This window comes from Barbatula barbatula (genome assembly GCF_947034865.1).
Source record: "Barbatula barbatula genome assembly, chromosome: 18".
In the NCBI taxonomy this organism is placed as follows: domain Eukaryota; kingdom Metazoa; phylum Chordata; class Actinopteri; order Cypriniformes; family Nemacheilidae; genus Barbatula; species Barbatula barbatula.
Genome location: NC_136781.1, coordinates 9,525,545 through 9,542,994, shown reverse-complemented (window position 1 = coordinate 9,542,994; position 17,450 = coordinate 9,525,545). Strand labels below are relative to the sequence as shown.

Below are 17,450 nucleotides of genomic sequence, written 5' to 3'. Positions count from 1 at the left end.
TTCTTATTAATAATCAGTCGACAGAGAGATTTGATTTAATCCAGAGATAAATTGTTGCTCGTAGCATCTTATCTGGTCCGTTGTATGAACCATAAAACAGAAAGAAAAGGTGTAGTTTCCATAAACCGTTCTACATAGTTGATGCAACTAGATTTTTATTAATGACTTTTTGATTTATGATACTAAACAATTACAGCCACCACGTTAGGTACAGCCTACTATTATAATTGATGCAAAGTTTTAAGTCTAGTTAAATGTTTATCATTAAATCTTTTCAAATGTTAAATGCACAGAATAGCTTTTGTGTTCATTTTTAGGAAAATCTGACTATGGTAAATTATCACATTATTGTTATTAATTAACAACAAAAACGCAACTTTTGATTTTCTTTAAAACAAGTTCTCTTTCTTGTATTTCTTCGTAGTGGAGTGGGTCTTGCTCGAGCACACTTTGAGAAACAGCCCCCACCAAATCTTCGCAAATCCAACTTCTTCCACTTCGTTTTAGCTCTCTACGACAGACAAGGTCAACCTGTGGAAATTGAAAGAACTTCTTTTATTGGATTTGTCGAAAAGGAAAAGGCAAGTGAAAATCTTACACCATGGTTTGAATTGCACTTCATATAGAAAATTAGTTTTTGTAAATTAAAATGGCTTGCCATAGTGTTCAAAACAAATTTGATGTATAGGCGATATATTTTACATTTTGTGAGAGAGAAAAAGCGATTCCTTTAACTATTGTATTTCTTAATTGGTTAAAGGTTATTCCTCCACATCCAATAAATTATATTAGTTTTATTATTTTCTAAAACTCTGCTCTTGGGTATTTATTTATTATAATTTTAACATTTTCATCATTTTCATTTTTGAAGAGATCAGGTCTTCGAAATTATTAGTTTTTTTGTCCTTTTGGCATTTATGCATATCATCGTTGTAGATCGGTTTGCAGAACGGATACAGTTAGAATGTATCAAGTGTCACGGGGTCAGAAAATAAATTATTCCCTTTAAGTTCATATTTAACAAGTAGTTTAAAATACTTCGAATGCTTTTTTGATGGATTGCTTACTGCTTTGAAACACTTGAATCAACACTGTTTTATTTAAAATATCTTTGCTAATGCAGATCTTTGTTAATTGTAGTTTTTGCATGCCTGTTGATTTATTCAAAATAGTGCAGGGTAGGAAGGCCTATATAAATTCTTATATTTAGCCTTTTGTTCACTCCCCGTGCACGTTGTTACTTAATGTCTAATATCTAGCATTTTTTCAGACGATGTGGATATTTGTTTACTGGTTCATGCACTCACTCCCAAAAAATCACTGTATTTTAAGTCGTTTACAGTATATTTGCTGCATGCCTTTTTGACTTTGTGCATGATTCACATGACCACGCATGGTCAGAAATATTCAAATGGTCATTTCTTGCTTACCTTCTCAATTCTCTGTGCAGGAAACTACAGGGGAAAAGACAAACAATGGGATCCATTACAGATTGCAGCTTCTTTATAGCAACGGTGAGAGCGATCACATTCATCTAAGACTGGACTTTGCATAAACACATCGGGGATTTAGCCTACACATGAATCTGAATGAAATACAGAAACAGACAGTTGACAATTATAATTATTATCGTTATTACTATTGTTATTATGCATTATATATATATATATATATATATATATATATATATATATATATATATATATATATATATATATATATATATATATATATAAATTGCATAGTAGAAGTCGTAGTAATAGTAGGCCTATATTATAGCTACAGTTTTATGACATAATATTGCCTGATTTTACAGCGGAAGAGATCAAATCAATTTCAGAAATGTCCTGCTGCCTGTATTCACTATAAACATGAATGAAATACACAAAATTATCTCTATAAGTGCATTTTTCCGGTTACGCGTTTTGCAGAAATGTGCACTTCATTTTTGATGGAAGCTAATGGCCTGACCATAATTGTTGTACACTCTTTTCGGTCTCTCTCGAAATGTGGTAAGACAATCAGACATTGAAAGTTTTGTGTGCGCTAGTCTCTATTGTTGGTATAACCCTATTTATTAAAACATGTCCTATAGCATATAGCGAATTTCCTATAGCATATGCAATCACTTAAACGCTCACATTAAATATACCAGTGCATCATATTATTATTTTATTGTTTTTTCCGTTTTCATATGTGTGCCTCTGTGTTTCAGTATGAGTTTGACCCAAAACTAAATTTAGCATTTTACACTGTCAGTGGGCTATAGGGTTGGATATTTTCCAAGTTGTCTATACATTTGCATCTGTATAGTATTAAGCCCTTACTAATGGGCACGGTGCAAGTATACCTTTCACATTCATTTCTGGTCCAAAAATGTGTTATCAGTGTGTGACCTGCGTTTTGTAAGTTAAAAAGCTGTTTCCTCTCTCCTCTCCAGGCATCAGAACAGAACAGGATTTTTATGTACGCCTGATTGACTCCATGACAAAGCAGGTAGGATTTCATTTAAAAAGCTCCATGGTCTGCTGGTGACAATGGTGTTTATGTGAGATGATCTGTGTATGATTTGAACTAAGCGAGAGTAAATGTGTGCATGTGTCGTGCACCCCGGTGAGTTTGGGGTTACACTACGGCATGCCTCAGGGGCACGAGAATCTGTGTCTAAATATGTCATCCTCTCTCTGGGACATCATTTAAGATGACTGGGTGTTTGCATGTGTTTATGAGCATATATATGACTTGAGATTGATTATTATTGGGTTAATTGCCAGTCACAGGAGATTTTGTATTATTTGCATATTTTTGGTTCAATGCTTATACACTTATTTACACTATATATAATGTGTTATGGGAATTGTTTTTGTTATCAAGAGTTTAGCACAGACATGTAAAAAGATCATCATAGCTTACAGATCATTACTTAGTTAACAGTGCAAGTTTTGAGCTATAACCTGAAAGGAAAACTTTGTAGAAAGGGCAAAAAGAGCAACCTTTCTGAATCCTGTATATTGTGCTCTTTCTTTTACCCAATGATGGGGACAGAAGTTTTTTCCCATTTCTCCTTTCCTTATTCACTCGTCCCCACTCTTTTCCCAGCATTCTTTCTTAATCTCTCTCTAAATGTTGTGTTTCAAAGACAAAGAGCAGAGAAGTAGGCTATCTGAAAGCAGTTAACAGCTGAGAGTAAAAACGCTCATGACTAAATGTAAAAATAAGTTTATTCAGATACATAATAACTAATTATTATAGATGTATGATTAAAGATAAAAGATACAAATATCAAAGATTATTGAGAGATAATCTAAAATATTACATTTTGTATTTAGATTAATGTTGAGATACAAAAACCTTAAATCTTAGTTAATTTATATAAATAAAAATGGTATCTCATGAGCTTTATGAATAGTTGTACTGTTTTACAGTGAGCGCACACACAAGTATATATGTGTGTGTATCTCCAGGCTGTGGAAACAGGGTGAAGTGTGTATAGATATCAGGTAATTAGCAGGCGATGTGCAGTGTCATCTCTGTGACAGACTCGATGAGCCCACCATCACTTCATGGTACATCATGTGATTTAACACGCCAGTATGCTTTGCCTATTGTTCTACCCTGTTGATACTTTTCTGGCTCAATATGTGTGTGTGTGTGTGTTTTAAGATAATCTGCTGGGGTGGGTGGAGAGAAATACTAAAACTTGTGTCTCGCGATGACTTTATTAACAGACAAAATTTAAAATCTTTTAAAAGTGATTCTTTACAATACATATAGATGATATTATTTTAATGCTAATAGTCAGATTATGTTTTTTTAATAAATGATAGCGTAAATTGTAAAAAAGTTAAAGAAATGCATTCAAATTTAACCTTTACAGTGTTATTATTATGATATTATCACTAAAAACATGTTCCTGGAATAAATCATTATATTTGTCACAAACCGTTCTGCAGCAGCAGGTCTTTGCTCTACCACCCTCTGTAATGGGTGATTTGTTTGCGGTATAATTTTAATAATTTTTGCATGAATGTTTATGTGTGAAAATCATGGCTCTGGTGCTAGTTTTCCTCCTTGCACGGCTCGGCGGCTTGGCGGGTGTGTAGCGGGACAGATTTATGTATGTGGGTGAAAGGCTGGAGCGTTGTGCTGAGGGAGAGACTGTTCTCTGACACCCCTGAGGTAAATACAGTGGCCAGGGGGACTGGCCCTGGCTCAGCCTTTCACTGAGTGTCTCAATAAAAAGCCGTTTATCTCCCCAGGGTTGTCTGCCACGTGCACATATATTACTGACTGATTTACAAGCTATTTCTGTGGCAAACAGCCCTCCCATACCTGTTAATGATGTGGTGGCAGTGAGCTAGACGTGTGCGTGTGTGCATTAGACTTTGGCAGCCAAGTGGATTATCCTGGCACTTTCCCCATAAAATAAGAACACTGGTGGTACCATGATATAAGGTGTTTTTGTAAATATATATATTTATAATTATCATATTAATATACCATAGTATTTAAACAGTAATCCTAGGTATTTCAATGAACACAATATTACTGTGATTACCACGATAATACCATTGTGCGTGTCTGAGAAACCATGACACTACCATAGTACTTTTTATTGGGTTAGACTTCGAAACAACAAAAGCATTCTTTCACTACATTTCCTAGAATCCTTTTTTCCAGTTTTCCAGTTAGCAAATTTACATACAATACCTCTTCTATTCATGAAATGAAGACATACTGGCGCTGGGGCCTTTTGTCTGGCACCGGGCCGCTCTTCATGCTCTCTGCTCTTGTTGTCGTTTTGACTGCGGCATTTTTTCTCTTCCATGTCAGCGTGAAACATGGCTTAGGTTATGACGGAGTGTTAGCTGGTCTTTAAATGCCTTTCAAAAAACCCGGTCCAAAACCACTCTGCGGTGAGCAGTCGGCCTACATATGCTGAAGAGGGCTCGCAATGTGTTTAAGATTTCCCATTAAAGCCCCATAACTCTGTACAGAGAGGCTACAGAGCGCCTCTCCACTCAGCATGTGCTGGCTTTGGCAGCGGCGGGCGGGAGAGCTGATGAGCAGGTTTATAGAGCTGTTCAACACACACTTCTCTTTAGCACTTAGCACAGCGGTGAAGTCCAGTTGCCTGACCACACAGTTAGCTACCGAGAGCTGCTGCACACATGTACGGCTATTAGAGACGGCAAGAGATCTAAGGGTATAGCTCCAAGGGACAGCTTTGCTTCTAAATAAATAGTATACATAAAAAAGTTTGTAAAAAATACAGTCTGTTTAACTGTATCTTTTTGATCTGTTGAATGATAGTATTCTTTCAACAATGAGATTAAATGAAGAGCAGAAAGAGACTTAAATCCAAGACTTCACAATATTATGTGATAATAAAATAAATATTTTCTGCCAGTTTACGTTTTTTTCACTTCAGTTTTGAAGCATTTTTACTACACTTTACAGCCAGTTAATATTTTATATCTTGCCACTCTTCAACTTGTACGACACCGTATTTTTAAAGCACACAATCTGTACATTCTGCTCCAAAAATAATCTATTTCTGACCAAATTCTGTCTTCATTTACTCAGCATTAAGTTGAACTAAATCTGTATTTGCATGAACACAGAGAAAGATATTTGGAAGAATGCTTGAACCAAACCCTCTTAGCCACCATTGACCACCATAATAGGAAAAATGCTTTGTATTTTGTTGAACACACAAAAAATATATTTTTAAGAATTTAGGCAAGCAAACAGTTGTAGGCCTATGAGGCTATGGTAGTCAAAGGTCGCCAAGAACTGCTTGGTTACAAGCATTCTTCCAACTATCTTTCTCCGTGTTCATCAGAGCAAAGAAATGTATGCAGATTTGGCACAACTAGAGGTTGAGTAAATGAAGACAGAACTTAAATTTTTGGCTGAACTGTCCCTTTAAATTTGAGAAAATTCCCAGATGTTTCTCTGAAGGACACCAAAGTGAACTCACAGGTGTCTCCACTAGAGCTGCAGAAGAGATCACAACCATGTCACAAACTGTGCTCGCATTTGACAACAACCCAACATCTTCATTAGAAAGTCATAGATTTCAATATGTACGACTACACAGGTTTTATTTCTCCTTGAGTAATTTTGAAGAAACGTGAATATATAAAATATTAACGTAAAATATTTCTGAGAACTCCATAAAGAACTTCATTTAGTGAGCTTGGCGAGAGCAACATCTGAGCAGTAAAAAAGATTTTTCTCTGGGAAGCTCCCTGTGCAAACATTCAGAGCTCCGACATGCGATATATCCATATATGCTCTCTCATTTCGCCTGTGGGAACAGTTGGAGCGGGTGTAGAGTAGAGACGCGAGAGGAGATGGAGCAAAGTGTCAAGCTGACAGGCCTTGTCTGTGATCAACGAATGAGATTGTGACAGATCTGATGAAGAGACTGTAGTAAAGTACTCTCTCTCTCTCTCTGACTCTCTCTCACGGTCTCTTTATCCTTCTCTCCAACTGTTTCCCTCAACAGCTAAAGCAAAGAACAAAAGCAAATCACACACACAGGCTTAATGCGCACACACACAGGGCTGACACGCTAGCATGATGGTAACAAAGAGGGAAATGTGTTTTCATGTTTTTACAGTGCATTGTTTACCTGCCTCAGATGCGGCTGTCAGTTTACGGCTGCGCGCATATGAGGAGCAGTTTGTGCGATATAAAATATGCATTAAAAGGCCTAATGAATGCCTCACACACACCTCAGTGCACCGTGCCATGCATGTTTCATGGGCTCCGTGGCACTCCTTAAGGAGCACTTTGTTCAGAAAGTGCCGGGCTGGAGCTGGCAGGTAACCCGGGCTGCAGCTCGCCTGTTGCTTTGCGTGTGTTTTCAGAGCTAAGCTTCAGGCGGATTCCTAAATAAATTTGTGCGGGAAAGAGGGAGGTCTCGCCTGTTCGCCTCAGGTCTGTCTCTGAATTGCGTACGTATTTTTCCCATTAATTGCGGAATAGGTTGTGTTAACATGCCTAAAACACTTCCCCTAAGTATACAACATGCAACAAAGTGACACAAATCTCTTACATTCGATATTTCCTGTAATCAGAAGCTGTTTGGAGAAGCTGATGATGTCAGATAGAATATGAATGGTCACTCTGTGCCAAGCCACGTAGAGGCTTAATGCTGCTCATTTACAAATATTTACGCACATAAGCTTTGAGTCTTTAATGATCACAATCTCCATTGAAAACCTGTGTGTGTGCATATGTGTGGCCAAATCATTCACCTCTACTGTAGATCCTAATGCAAGGACTGTCAGTTCTTTCACATTGGATACAACAGGAAGTGACATCAGAGGTTAATAAGATGACCCAATGCGGCTTAGTGTTATGATACACAGCTATATGATACGCAAAGGCTTTGTTTGCATCTGAGGAGAAATTGACAAACTGTTCTCAAGAGTTTTTCTAGGCGCTTATGTACTGTTCTCCGCATGGAGTCTGTTTGCAGGGGTTCTGTGTGATAAATAGCCGGTCTTGTATATGAAATGAATGTGAGGTGGGGTAGAGGACGTTATTGTGTGGCCCGAACTGTTTCTCTCTTCCTCTCAGAAAGCCTGCAGGTCGAGGATCTAGGATATAGACATTGATGCATGCTAGCGCGATTTTAGAGGACCTTGACCCTCATTTCCGCAATGTGAAGCCAAACAAACAAATGTCCCCGATCACCAATGTCCTCTAGCTGAAGCAATGACAGGAAGTAAAAAGCGTCATGTGTGGACTTTTCTCTAGCTGCTTTGAGCTAGTGATTGTTACTTATAAAACTTGTTTTCAAACAAATGTATTTGTTATTGAAAAAAGGTGCAAAACACTTTTTCATTGCCATGGGTGGCATTTACATGTGTGCGATCAGAGAGAAAAAGAGAGTGATCTATAGCAAACATGTTTTGGCGTTTAAGTGTGTGTGTGTGAGACAGAGAGCAGCGTGTTAATAGGCTTCAGTGTGTGTATGTTTTGAGTAGAGTCACTGATTCACTGCTGTGGGGGACATCTTGTGTGGAATTGGAGGATGGAAACAAAGCTGAGGTTTTTGGATGAAGTGTTCGCTAGGCCAGATGGCTCACTATGCTCCAGTCTGGCAGCCCAACTGCTTGCTGCACACATAAACACACACATGCTAATGCCCAAATACATGCGTGAATGCATACACATGCAGCGAGTCAGACACTCGCGGCACTCACACATATACCGACCTCTTATATATCACTGCAAAGTATGATTTGCTGCCTTTTCTTTTTAAAAAGGACCACATGCACAAGTTATCATTTTACTCTATTTATGGGAAATTCAAAAAATTTGGTAATTGCAAAAGGAGCCACACCTGCCCACACACACTTTTATGAAAAACATTATTCTGCTGGCAAGCATTCACAAACTATACTATACAGTTAATCGCGTCTCTCTTTTTTTATCAAAATGTCTTCTTTTATCATAAAGAGCATTTAGCTGAACAATAAAATCTTGTGTTGCTGTCTGAGCTCCAGATGCCGGTGAAGGGTGGGCAATGTGGAAAGGGTGGCCCACTATGACATAAGAAGACAGTACAATACGCCTAGTCTAATACACACCGCACACAGCTCTTTTGATTCCCTACGTCTGCTTTTAATTAAACCAAAGAGCAACAAATGACGGAGTTGCACGCTGCCAAAACATTACTATGCACATATAGTCAAGTTAGCTGGCGTCAAATCTGAAACAGGATAACAAATAGGGATGAAATGAGTTGCCAGTTAGAGGCTGGTCTGTCACAATGATATGAAAGTAGGATGTTTGTAGGCCTCAGAGGAATTGATTTTCCATCACTTTTAGTGTTTTTGGATGGGTTGGTTTTCCATTGCTGCAGGTAAGTGGGCATTAAATTACCTACTTCGAGCCTGGATGAGCTAGGAACTGATCACCCCCCACATGGATGCCTTCCCACAATGCACTGGGCAGTCGTGATTGATGGCTGAAATAAAGCACGAAATCCAGAGAAGAGTGTGTACAGTGAAGCTAAACACTGCATTCTGAGACTAAAAAGGCTGGAATCGACCTTTCAACACCAGCCGTCTACAAGACGAAAAGGGTCACGTTAACCAACCATCTATGAGTGTTGCAATTGTGTGTGTGTAAAGAAAGCGCAAGACTGTAGATAGATGTGGTTTGCACTTGGCACACTGTTTCATGTAATGTTATTGTTTCAACAAAATGATGTAACCCAACATTATATTGTTTGCATTGTCAGATACAAACACCCTTAGAATTGGTCATGGAAATCTGTGCATGCACAATACAAAACAAGTACTTGGACCACAATGAAAAATGCCATTTATCAATTTTCCCTAACCATTACTGTTTTTTTTTCACCAGGCTATTATCTATGAAGGTCAAGACAAGAACCCAGAGATGTGCAGGGTGTTGCTGACGCATGAGATCATGTGCAGGTGAGACATACATGTACACCATCGCAACCAAAATATGCCTCCTTCACTATTACACAATCAGGCTCTTGAACCCGAGTGCCTCCTCACGTTTCCCAGCCCTGCCGGCTGACTACGAGGGCTTTACTTTGGCTTCGCTCTGGTCTTGGCAAGACTCCGGGCCTCTGGATCCAGCTTTAGTCTGACAGGGCTGAGCTTTCTGCTAAGCTGCTCATGGCTTCCCTTACAAACACACAGCTGTGGCGCTCTAAGTGAAACCACTGTTGTGAAATCATACCTAAAGGGAAGGGATAGATTAGCATTATTAAAAAAATCACTGAAAGGTCACGTCATTATTTTTTAATTCCTCATACATGTCAGTCAAAAGCGGTCTGAACAGTTTACTTTGATTTAGGAGAGATGCATATATCAGGTCAGCGTCAGAGCCTTATGATGCACTGTTACACAAGACACTCCCAGATCGTTTTTCACCAGCCCAAATGGGATCCTGATAATGTTACGCCAGTCTGTATCCTATCAGAGTCAGTGCTGTTGTGTTTTTTTACCAGACTGTGGCATGGCTTTAGAAATTAAAGCTTGGCTTCCCAAAGGACGTTTGTGTTGCACAGAAGTTGCTCTGTCATGCACTGTCATGAGACTCGGTTAGGTTTCGTTTAACAATCAACTTTATCTCAGATGTCTTTTTTACACTTTTTGGAAAAATAAAAAGGACATATCTAAATGAGACGGATAATGTTAACAACATAGCGTAGATAAATTGTGAATTTTGTGAATATTGATTATGGTGTCTGATCACATTTTTAGACATTGTTGATATTTTCCTGAAACTTTATAAGACGCATTTGTGAGGTTATTTTGTTTGTTTCTCAGCATAAAATCTAGATTTTTCTCTCCATCTAATCTAATATGACAAGTGAAATATAGAATAATCAAAATAAGTCTCTATCGTGAATGTCACTTCTGCTAAGCTAATTAATACTAATTTTCACGTTTTGAAGGCTGATAGGCTGACTGACGGTTCTTATTTTATTTCCATTTGAAAGAAATTACAACCACACAAAGCAAGCATATCAAAACACTTTGAGCAAACACACCTTCGAACATAAACATGCAAAACTGAGTTTCAAGGGATGAGAAATCCAAAGGATGCACCTTGACGCAGGGACTAACAAAATTCTGAGCATCTCATCTCTCTCCTCTTCTGAATCTCTATCCAGGTCATCCTCTTTCTGCTCTGTGGGAACAGAGAGAGAGAGAGAGCGAGAGAGAGCCATGCACCTTTAATTAAAATCAAAAGATAAATTCCTCGCACTTAAAACTGGGTTGTGGAGATGGGCCCTCATCTATTTTTGGTTGAAGTGGAGAGCATTTGAACACTTTTCTACTAAAAATATACCACTCATGCTTGGTTAATTAGGACAAGGAAAAACTCATTACTCAATAAGAATCCTCTTGTTATTCCACAGCTAATGAATGCAGCTTGCTTTGAGTTTTGACAATGAAATATGTGCAGGCGGTCCAAGGCTCTTCGCTCTCTCTTTCAATCTACCCCTCGCTACCTTTTTTTACACGCTCGCACATGTGCAGCCTTCTGGTATCTCTGTTTGAAAACAGACTCCCTGATTTAAAGATCGGTATTGACACAAACACTTGGTTGCATACGTGTCTACAAAGGCTCACGTCGTCTGCTATAATTTGCCCCTCCAGGATTACACAGGCCCTATCTGAAGAACATATCTGAAGTGGAACAGGAAGAGGCTTAGGAAAATGGTTTTGATCAGTTGTTGCTCTCTGGACTTTATTGAGTTCTAAGTTATGTTTAAGGATCAGCTTTTTATTAAGTGCTTCTTTTACTATTCACTATGAGATGTAGATATTGTATACATATTTTTGATGTATAGAGCTAGAGACCATTTTGGTAAACAACGCTGGTCCAGAGCCACTTCCTGTTTCAGTTTTCAAACACTACACAAGTATACGAACAAAATGCAACCAACAGAAGTTTAGAATAACTCTAACAAACATATTTTAGACTTAATTGAAAACAAACTGAAACCGGAAGTGCTTCTGGACCTGTGTTGTATGAGTCTTACAAAATGGTCTATATAGTTTGCAAGCATGGCTAGGATTATTTGATCTTGACAGAATTTAGTCAGAAATGTTTAAATTCATATTAAAATCTCTAAGTTTTGTGCCTAACCAAATTTTAGCACAGTTTAAGAAACATAAGAGATTACTACAATTTCATTCCTTTGTGATTTTTCGGCAACACTTCAGAATGGGGGCAATTCTCACTATTAACTAGTTGTTATAAGCATGCCTATTATTGGCTGTTTATTTGTATTTATACAGGACATATTCTGCGCGACAATACTCTACACCCCCAATCTTACCCAATACCTAAACCTAACAACTGCCATATTAACTATTAATAAGCAACAAATTCATAGTTTATTGGGGGAAAAGTGGTAGTTCATGGTTTGTTAATAGCGAGAATTGCCACCTATACTGAAGTGTGACCGATTTTTCTTCTAACAAATAACTTAACTTGGTTGCACACCAAAACGCAGCCAATACAGTTATGGTTCCATTTCAAATGAGAAAATAACCTTCATCTCCATCTTGCCATCCTCGTCTGCACAGTGTTTCGTTACCGAGCCTGTGCTGAGAGAGCGGCACAATTACCAGTTTGCAATTAGACTGCTTTCCATTAATCAGGTCTGTTAATTGCTATACTCCTTGCCATTAGCCATATGGTGCCGCATGGGCCTGCGAGCACGAGACAGAGACGCATTTTCACAAAACAACTCCCCTCACAGGCAAGGCCAGAAATAATCACTCAAAAGCAACTCTGGGCTCTTTATGATGAAATTTCACGTCCTCATGCACACAGATTGGTGAGGTTTTGTTTGCTTTGTGTGGTGCAGAAGAAACATCACAAATTTGGCCAGATTATTAAAGGCCGGACTGGTAAACTGGGTGGTCACAGTTTGGACTTTGTTTGGTTTAGGGGGCTATTTTTGAACAGAACGAGTGCACTGTAAAGGAGCTGAGTAAGGGTTGGGCAAAGGGCAGTTTTGCTTTAATGGCATCAGCGAGGGCCACATCCTGGTAATTACATACAGCAATTTGGATTTAATTTCTTCAAATGCTGCAGCAAGAGGAAAACGCTTGAGATTAAAGATTACGGTTTCCCTGCAGGCCCGCTGGGATGGAGCAGAACGAGCAGGAAGAGGGGAAAAATCCCCAAACAAAGCCAGAGCTTGCATGTAGTAATTAGCATATTGTTGATGGGGGGGTTGTGGATGGTGGTGGGGGGTAGGTTGTGTTGTGGTGTCCCATGGGTGCTGGCTGATGATTGGGTTATTGGAGTGTCACATCCATCTGTGCCCACCCCTCTCTTCCCAGAATGCTTCGCTTCTGTGATCCATTGGGGCTCTTGTGTGACCCAGTTCTGAGAGAACATTGCTAAAGACTTTACTGCTCTCAGAGGAGAGAGAGAGTGCAGAGTGAGAAGGTAAAATTTAGAGGGATGTAGACTAGAATAAATCTGTGAGTGCATACAAATGTATTTTATTTTAGATTTATAGTGACCACACCAGTGTGATAATGAACAGTCCTAGAGGCTAGACTGGGTCAAGTCTGATCCACGTTATCTTACCATCAGGTCTAAAGGACCCCATTTGCACAGATCTATACTGCACCTATCGCATGACACCTCAAGCCCTACTCTCTCTCTCATTCAAGCCCCTTTGCCATCTGTGCAGAGAAACCTGAACCTGAACCACCGCCCCCCTGCTGTTTACCGCCAGACTCCATCCTGCTTTCCATCCCTGCTGTCTTCCTTCACAACATCATGCTGTAGTCTCCATTTTGAGCTCTCTTTATAGCTCTCTCTTCTTCTGTCCCAACAATTACCCAATGGAAAGAAAGATATGATTTTGGAACAGGAATAATAGGAAGCAATGTGTTTCACAACTTTATTGCTGATGTTGTTACTGTTCATTACTTAAAGCAAAAGAAGCATTATTTCTGTGTTTCTTATGTTTGCAGTCTTTTCTAAAATAAAAAATGTTGCATGTCTTATTTTATGTTGTAAATTTGGGATAGGATATATGTTTATGTTAGATACCAATTAGGAGAGAAAGACCCTAGTAATAATACATGTCTGTCATAACATCTCAAACTCGGCTAAGATGTGCCAAAAACGATCTGCAGTCAGAAGTCAAAGATTCAAAATGAGCTCAGACATTTCTCATCAAATTCTTCCAAGACCTTACATTCTGAGCCATGCTATTCACAAAATGTATCTAAATCTATGTCAACAATGGTTTCATTTGTTTCTGTTTTATTTACTAATTCATATATGTATTTATTACCCGAGGAGAGCAATGCTGATTTCTGTTGAGGACTGAAAGAGCAACTTCTGAGCAATAATATTTTCTTTTGAGAGCACATTTGCAACACGTGAATCACAAAGACATCTTCTGACTTGGGATGAGTCATCCTATGTTAAAGCTATTCGCCCTTTAGGTGCCCTCTCTCCTCCTGTCTCTTTTCCTCTCTTAACCACCCAGTTATCAGGTGTACCTCTAATCCTTCAGTAACGTCCCTGATCCGGGCAGTCTGCAGTCCGTCTGCTAGACTGAAACACGGCATGAGAGGCAGCATATTGTTCACTGTGTGTACAGCAGGAGTGAATGTCTGCCTTCGAGGAGTGAAAGAAAGATTGTTTTAATAATTGCTACCTCTCTCCTCTCCACTGTTTGAGGTGAGCGCTGACATATGTGCAGTAACGCCCAGGTTAACCACTCTCTTCTTTTTCTCTTCCTCCTCATCATCCTTCCTGGCTCCTACATCTCTATTAGCCGCTGCTGTGACAAGAAGAGTTGTGGCAACCGTAACGAGACGCCCTCTGACCCGGTCATCATTGACAGGTAAGAGCTGGATATTGTTTGTTTTTACAGTATGTACATGTGTGTTTGCACATACTATGCACAGTTTGTCTTGTCTGATGAGACACATGGCACACGGAAGTCCACTAGAAGTTTTAAAAGTGGTGTGATGTGTTAGGTTTGAATCATTTCTAAGAGTTTACCATAGATCTTCACAGCTGGAAAATCTTTAATTTTTATGCTTGTTAAATATTAAATTTGCTACTTTGGTGCTGGATCATAGTGAGCTAATTATTTGCTAAATTGAAATAAAACAGTTAAGTTCTCCTATACTGTTGCAGTTATTCGTCACATTCCATGTGTTGAACTTAGATCCAAAGAAGCTGTGAAGTTATAAAAGGACTAAGAGAAGTTATAAAAAATTACAGGAGACTGTGTGTGCGGTGAAGCATGTCTCCTACCCTCTTTGTTTAAAAGATCATACAACCATGTCAACACTATTACGGGAGGCGAGGGAATTTTATTTCTGACTTCCTCCTGTCAATTTATCCTCCAATGATAACACTCAGTGTGCACACTACTCAGGAAAGCATTTCTGGACATTATCGTGTTAATAAGTGTTGATAATAGGTGTTTAAGGTGCGCTGTCGCCTGCATGTTTGTGTTAATAAGTCAGTGACCTGTGCTGACGAACACAGCTGTACACAGCTTTGCGGGCACTAGTGTTAAGTGTGTGTGTTTAAGAGCGAAAGAGGCTTCTACCTGGCTCCTGTGTCTGTGTGGCTCGCCCATTTCTGCTCCACTGGGCTAGAACGCTTCACAGCTCTCAAAGACAGCTGCAGCCCCACTATGCCACGTGGCCTCACCTCGACCCAACACACGAAAACACACACACATAAAAGCAGTCTGCCCATCACTGGCATATTTTTTTATTGTTTTTTCCCATAAGAGTTTTTGCAATGCTTTTTTCAAATCCTCCTGTCGCATCACCACTGTTGCCGTTTGTGGCTGTCAGTTTGGACGGGAACTCGAGATCCCTAGTGAACGATGTCGTTCGGGTTGAAGACAGCAGCTGTGCTGTTAGTCGGGTTTGTTAACTTTTTGATGTCAAGTAGTGCATATATAAAATGTGTAAAGGGAGCTATATTTGTATATGATTGATATTAATTTATTTTAGTTGGAAATAGAAAAAAATACTTATTTTTCAGTCTGCTCAATTCTTGTCTTAAATCCCCTAGCTTCTTGCAGCCCCTGAGGGTCTACGGACCCCCATTTGAAAGTCTTTGGATAGCGTGACCATACGTTACATTTCACCTGGACAGATCCTGGCCAGGGTTTTGTGTGCGTCGTCTGGAGGTCGCATTTGTCCACCGCAATGTTTTAAAATATATGAGCCTCAATGACGTATGTGGTGGATAATCGAGACCTCCACACCCGAAATCCTGGCCAGGACTCGTCCAGGAAAAATGGCACGTATGGTCACTGTACTTAATGTCAATCCCCTTTAGGCTCAGGTGTTCAGTCATCATTAATTGACAACAAATAAAGAAATAAGTTGCAGTCCTATTTGTCACATGTCTCTCCAAAATAAGAAAATAGGTCATTTTAGGTCAGAAGCATAAAGCATAAAGGAATTTGCTAAAACACTTATTTTGGACCAATATCTTCTTGGCCGCATTGATATTTTGAAGTTCCCAAAAAACAAGGCACAAGATGGAACAGAATCAATTACGGCAACCGCACATGTTGGCGCTCCCAAATTCATCAAAAATGTGATTTTGAGCATCTTCCTTCCCTTGAAGTTATTTAGCTGAATAAATAAGAGCTCATTAGCGTGGTCTTGTTTCAAAGAGCTGATTAGCTTTTACAGCAGTAATTAGCAAGGCTAGCGCTAATTCCTCTAGAAGACTAATGAAAGTGATTTCCTAATTAGGCTCCTCTCATAAGACGCCACAACAGGCCACTTCAGCGATACCAGAGGAATGTCAGGCAAATAAAGGCAACTAACAATGCCTTATTAGATTGTTAAAGGAACAACTAGATGAACGCTCCGACATAATTCAGAATGAAATGATTTATCTTGGGGTAAATTGAATTGCCCACATGAAATTAAAACTACTCTACAGTTTTCCTCCGTAGTATGCTTGCTTTTTACGAGGGTGTGTATGGTGGATGGCTGTATCTAATCTCATTGCATTTAAAGATGTGTGTGCGTGTCATGATTGACTGCTCATCTTCTCCCTTTTTTCCTTTTCTTTTTCCTCCAGAGGTCTTTTAAAGCCCCAGTAAGATTATTTCAAATACTTTAATCTGCTCTTATTGACACGGACACAAAAGGCCACTGACATCTAATAGCAGTCCTTCAGCTCTCTCTTTTCATGCTGCCTGTTTCATCTTATTCAGATCCTTTAGAAGCGCCCTCTCCCCCGGTTTTATTCTTTCTCTCTATTTCTTTCTCTTATCATTGTGTGTGTCAGGGGTAATTGAAGCTCAATAAGCAGTACTGTAATGGGGGAAGGTGTCGTTCTATCTTCCTGGGAACATTATAATTGATGCCTTCATCACCATGGATACTCTTAAACACTGATAGTGATTGCCGAGTGCGGAGAGTTCAGAGGTTCCGTGGTAACCGTGGGAGTTTTGCGGCTTTGAGCATCGACTCCGCTGGAAGGCTTTGTTTGTGATGTAATCTTCAACATCTGGATATCCACTTCATGAAGGAATAACACAGAAAAGGATGGAAAACGGGGTTGACATGCCCTTTTTCTGAATGTTTAATGGAGGTCTTTGGCTACACATCATACTTCTGGCCAGATTTGACCTCCTGCTCTGATAGAAGTAGAACGGGAATTAATGCGTTTCACAGGGGCCATTTCTGCAGATGTTCTGTTACTGTGCATTATAGAAAATGGCACAATTATTATTTCACATTTGCAGTTTACATTAACTTAAAGGGATGTTACCCAAAATATGAAAATTCTGTCTTCTTCACCCTCTTATCATTTTAAATTGAAGATGTATTGACGAATGTTGGTCACCGAACAGCGACGGTGTCCATTGACTTGCATTGGTTTTGTGTCCATACAATAGAAGT

At 39.2% G+C, this 17,450-nt stretch overlaps 1 protein-coding gene across 6 annotated transcripts in view; it reads left to right on the top strand.

Moving 5' to 3' along the window:
* The window catches only part of ebf1a (EBF transcription factor 1a), a 103,995-nt gene that overhangs the window by 629 nt on the left and 85,916 nt on the right, over window positions 1-17,450 (top strand). For all 6 annotated transcript variants that reach the window (XM_079479767.1, XM_079479766.1, XM_079479765.1 and 3 more), the window contains exons 2-6: window positions 425-581; window positions 1,451-1,514; window positions 2,441-2,496; window positions 9,391-9,464; window positions 14,330-14,398. In XM_079479767.1, coding sequence (XP_079335893.1) covers window positions 425-581; window positions 1,451-1,514; window positions 2,441-2,496; window positions 9,391-9,464; window positions 14,330-14,398 — 420 coding nt within the window. The remainder of the gene's footprint in view (window positions 1-424; window positions 582-1,450; window positions 1,515-2,440; window positions 2,497-9,390; window positions 9,465-14,329; window positions 14,399-17,450) is intronic.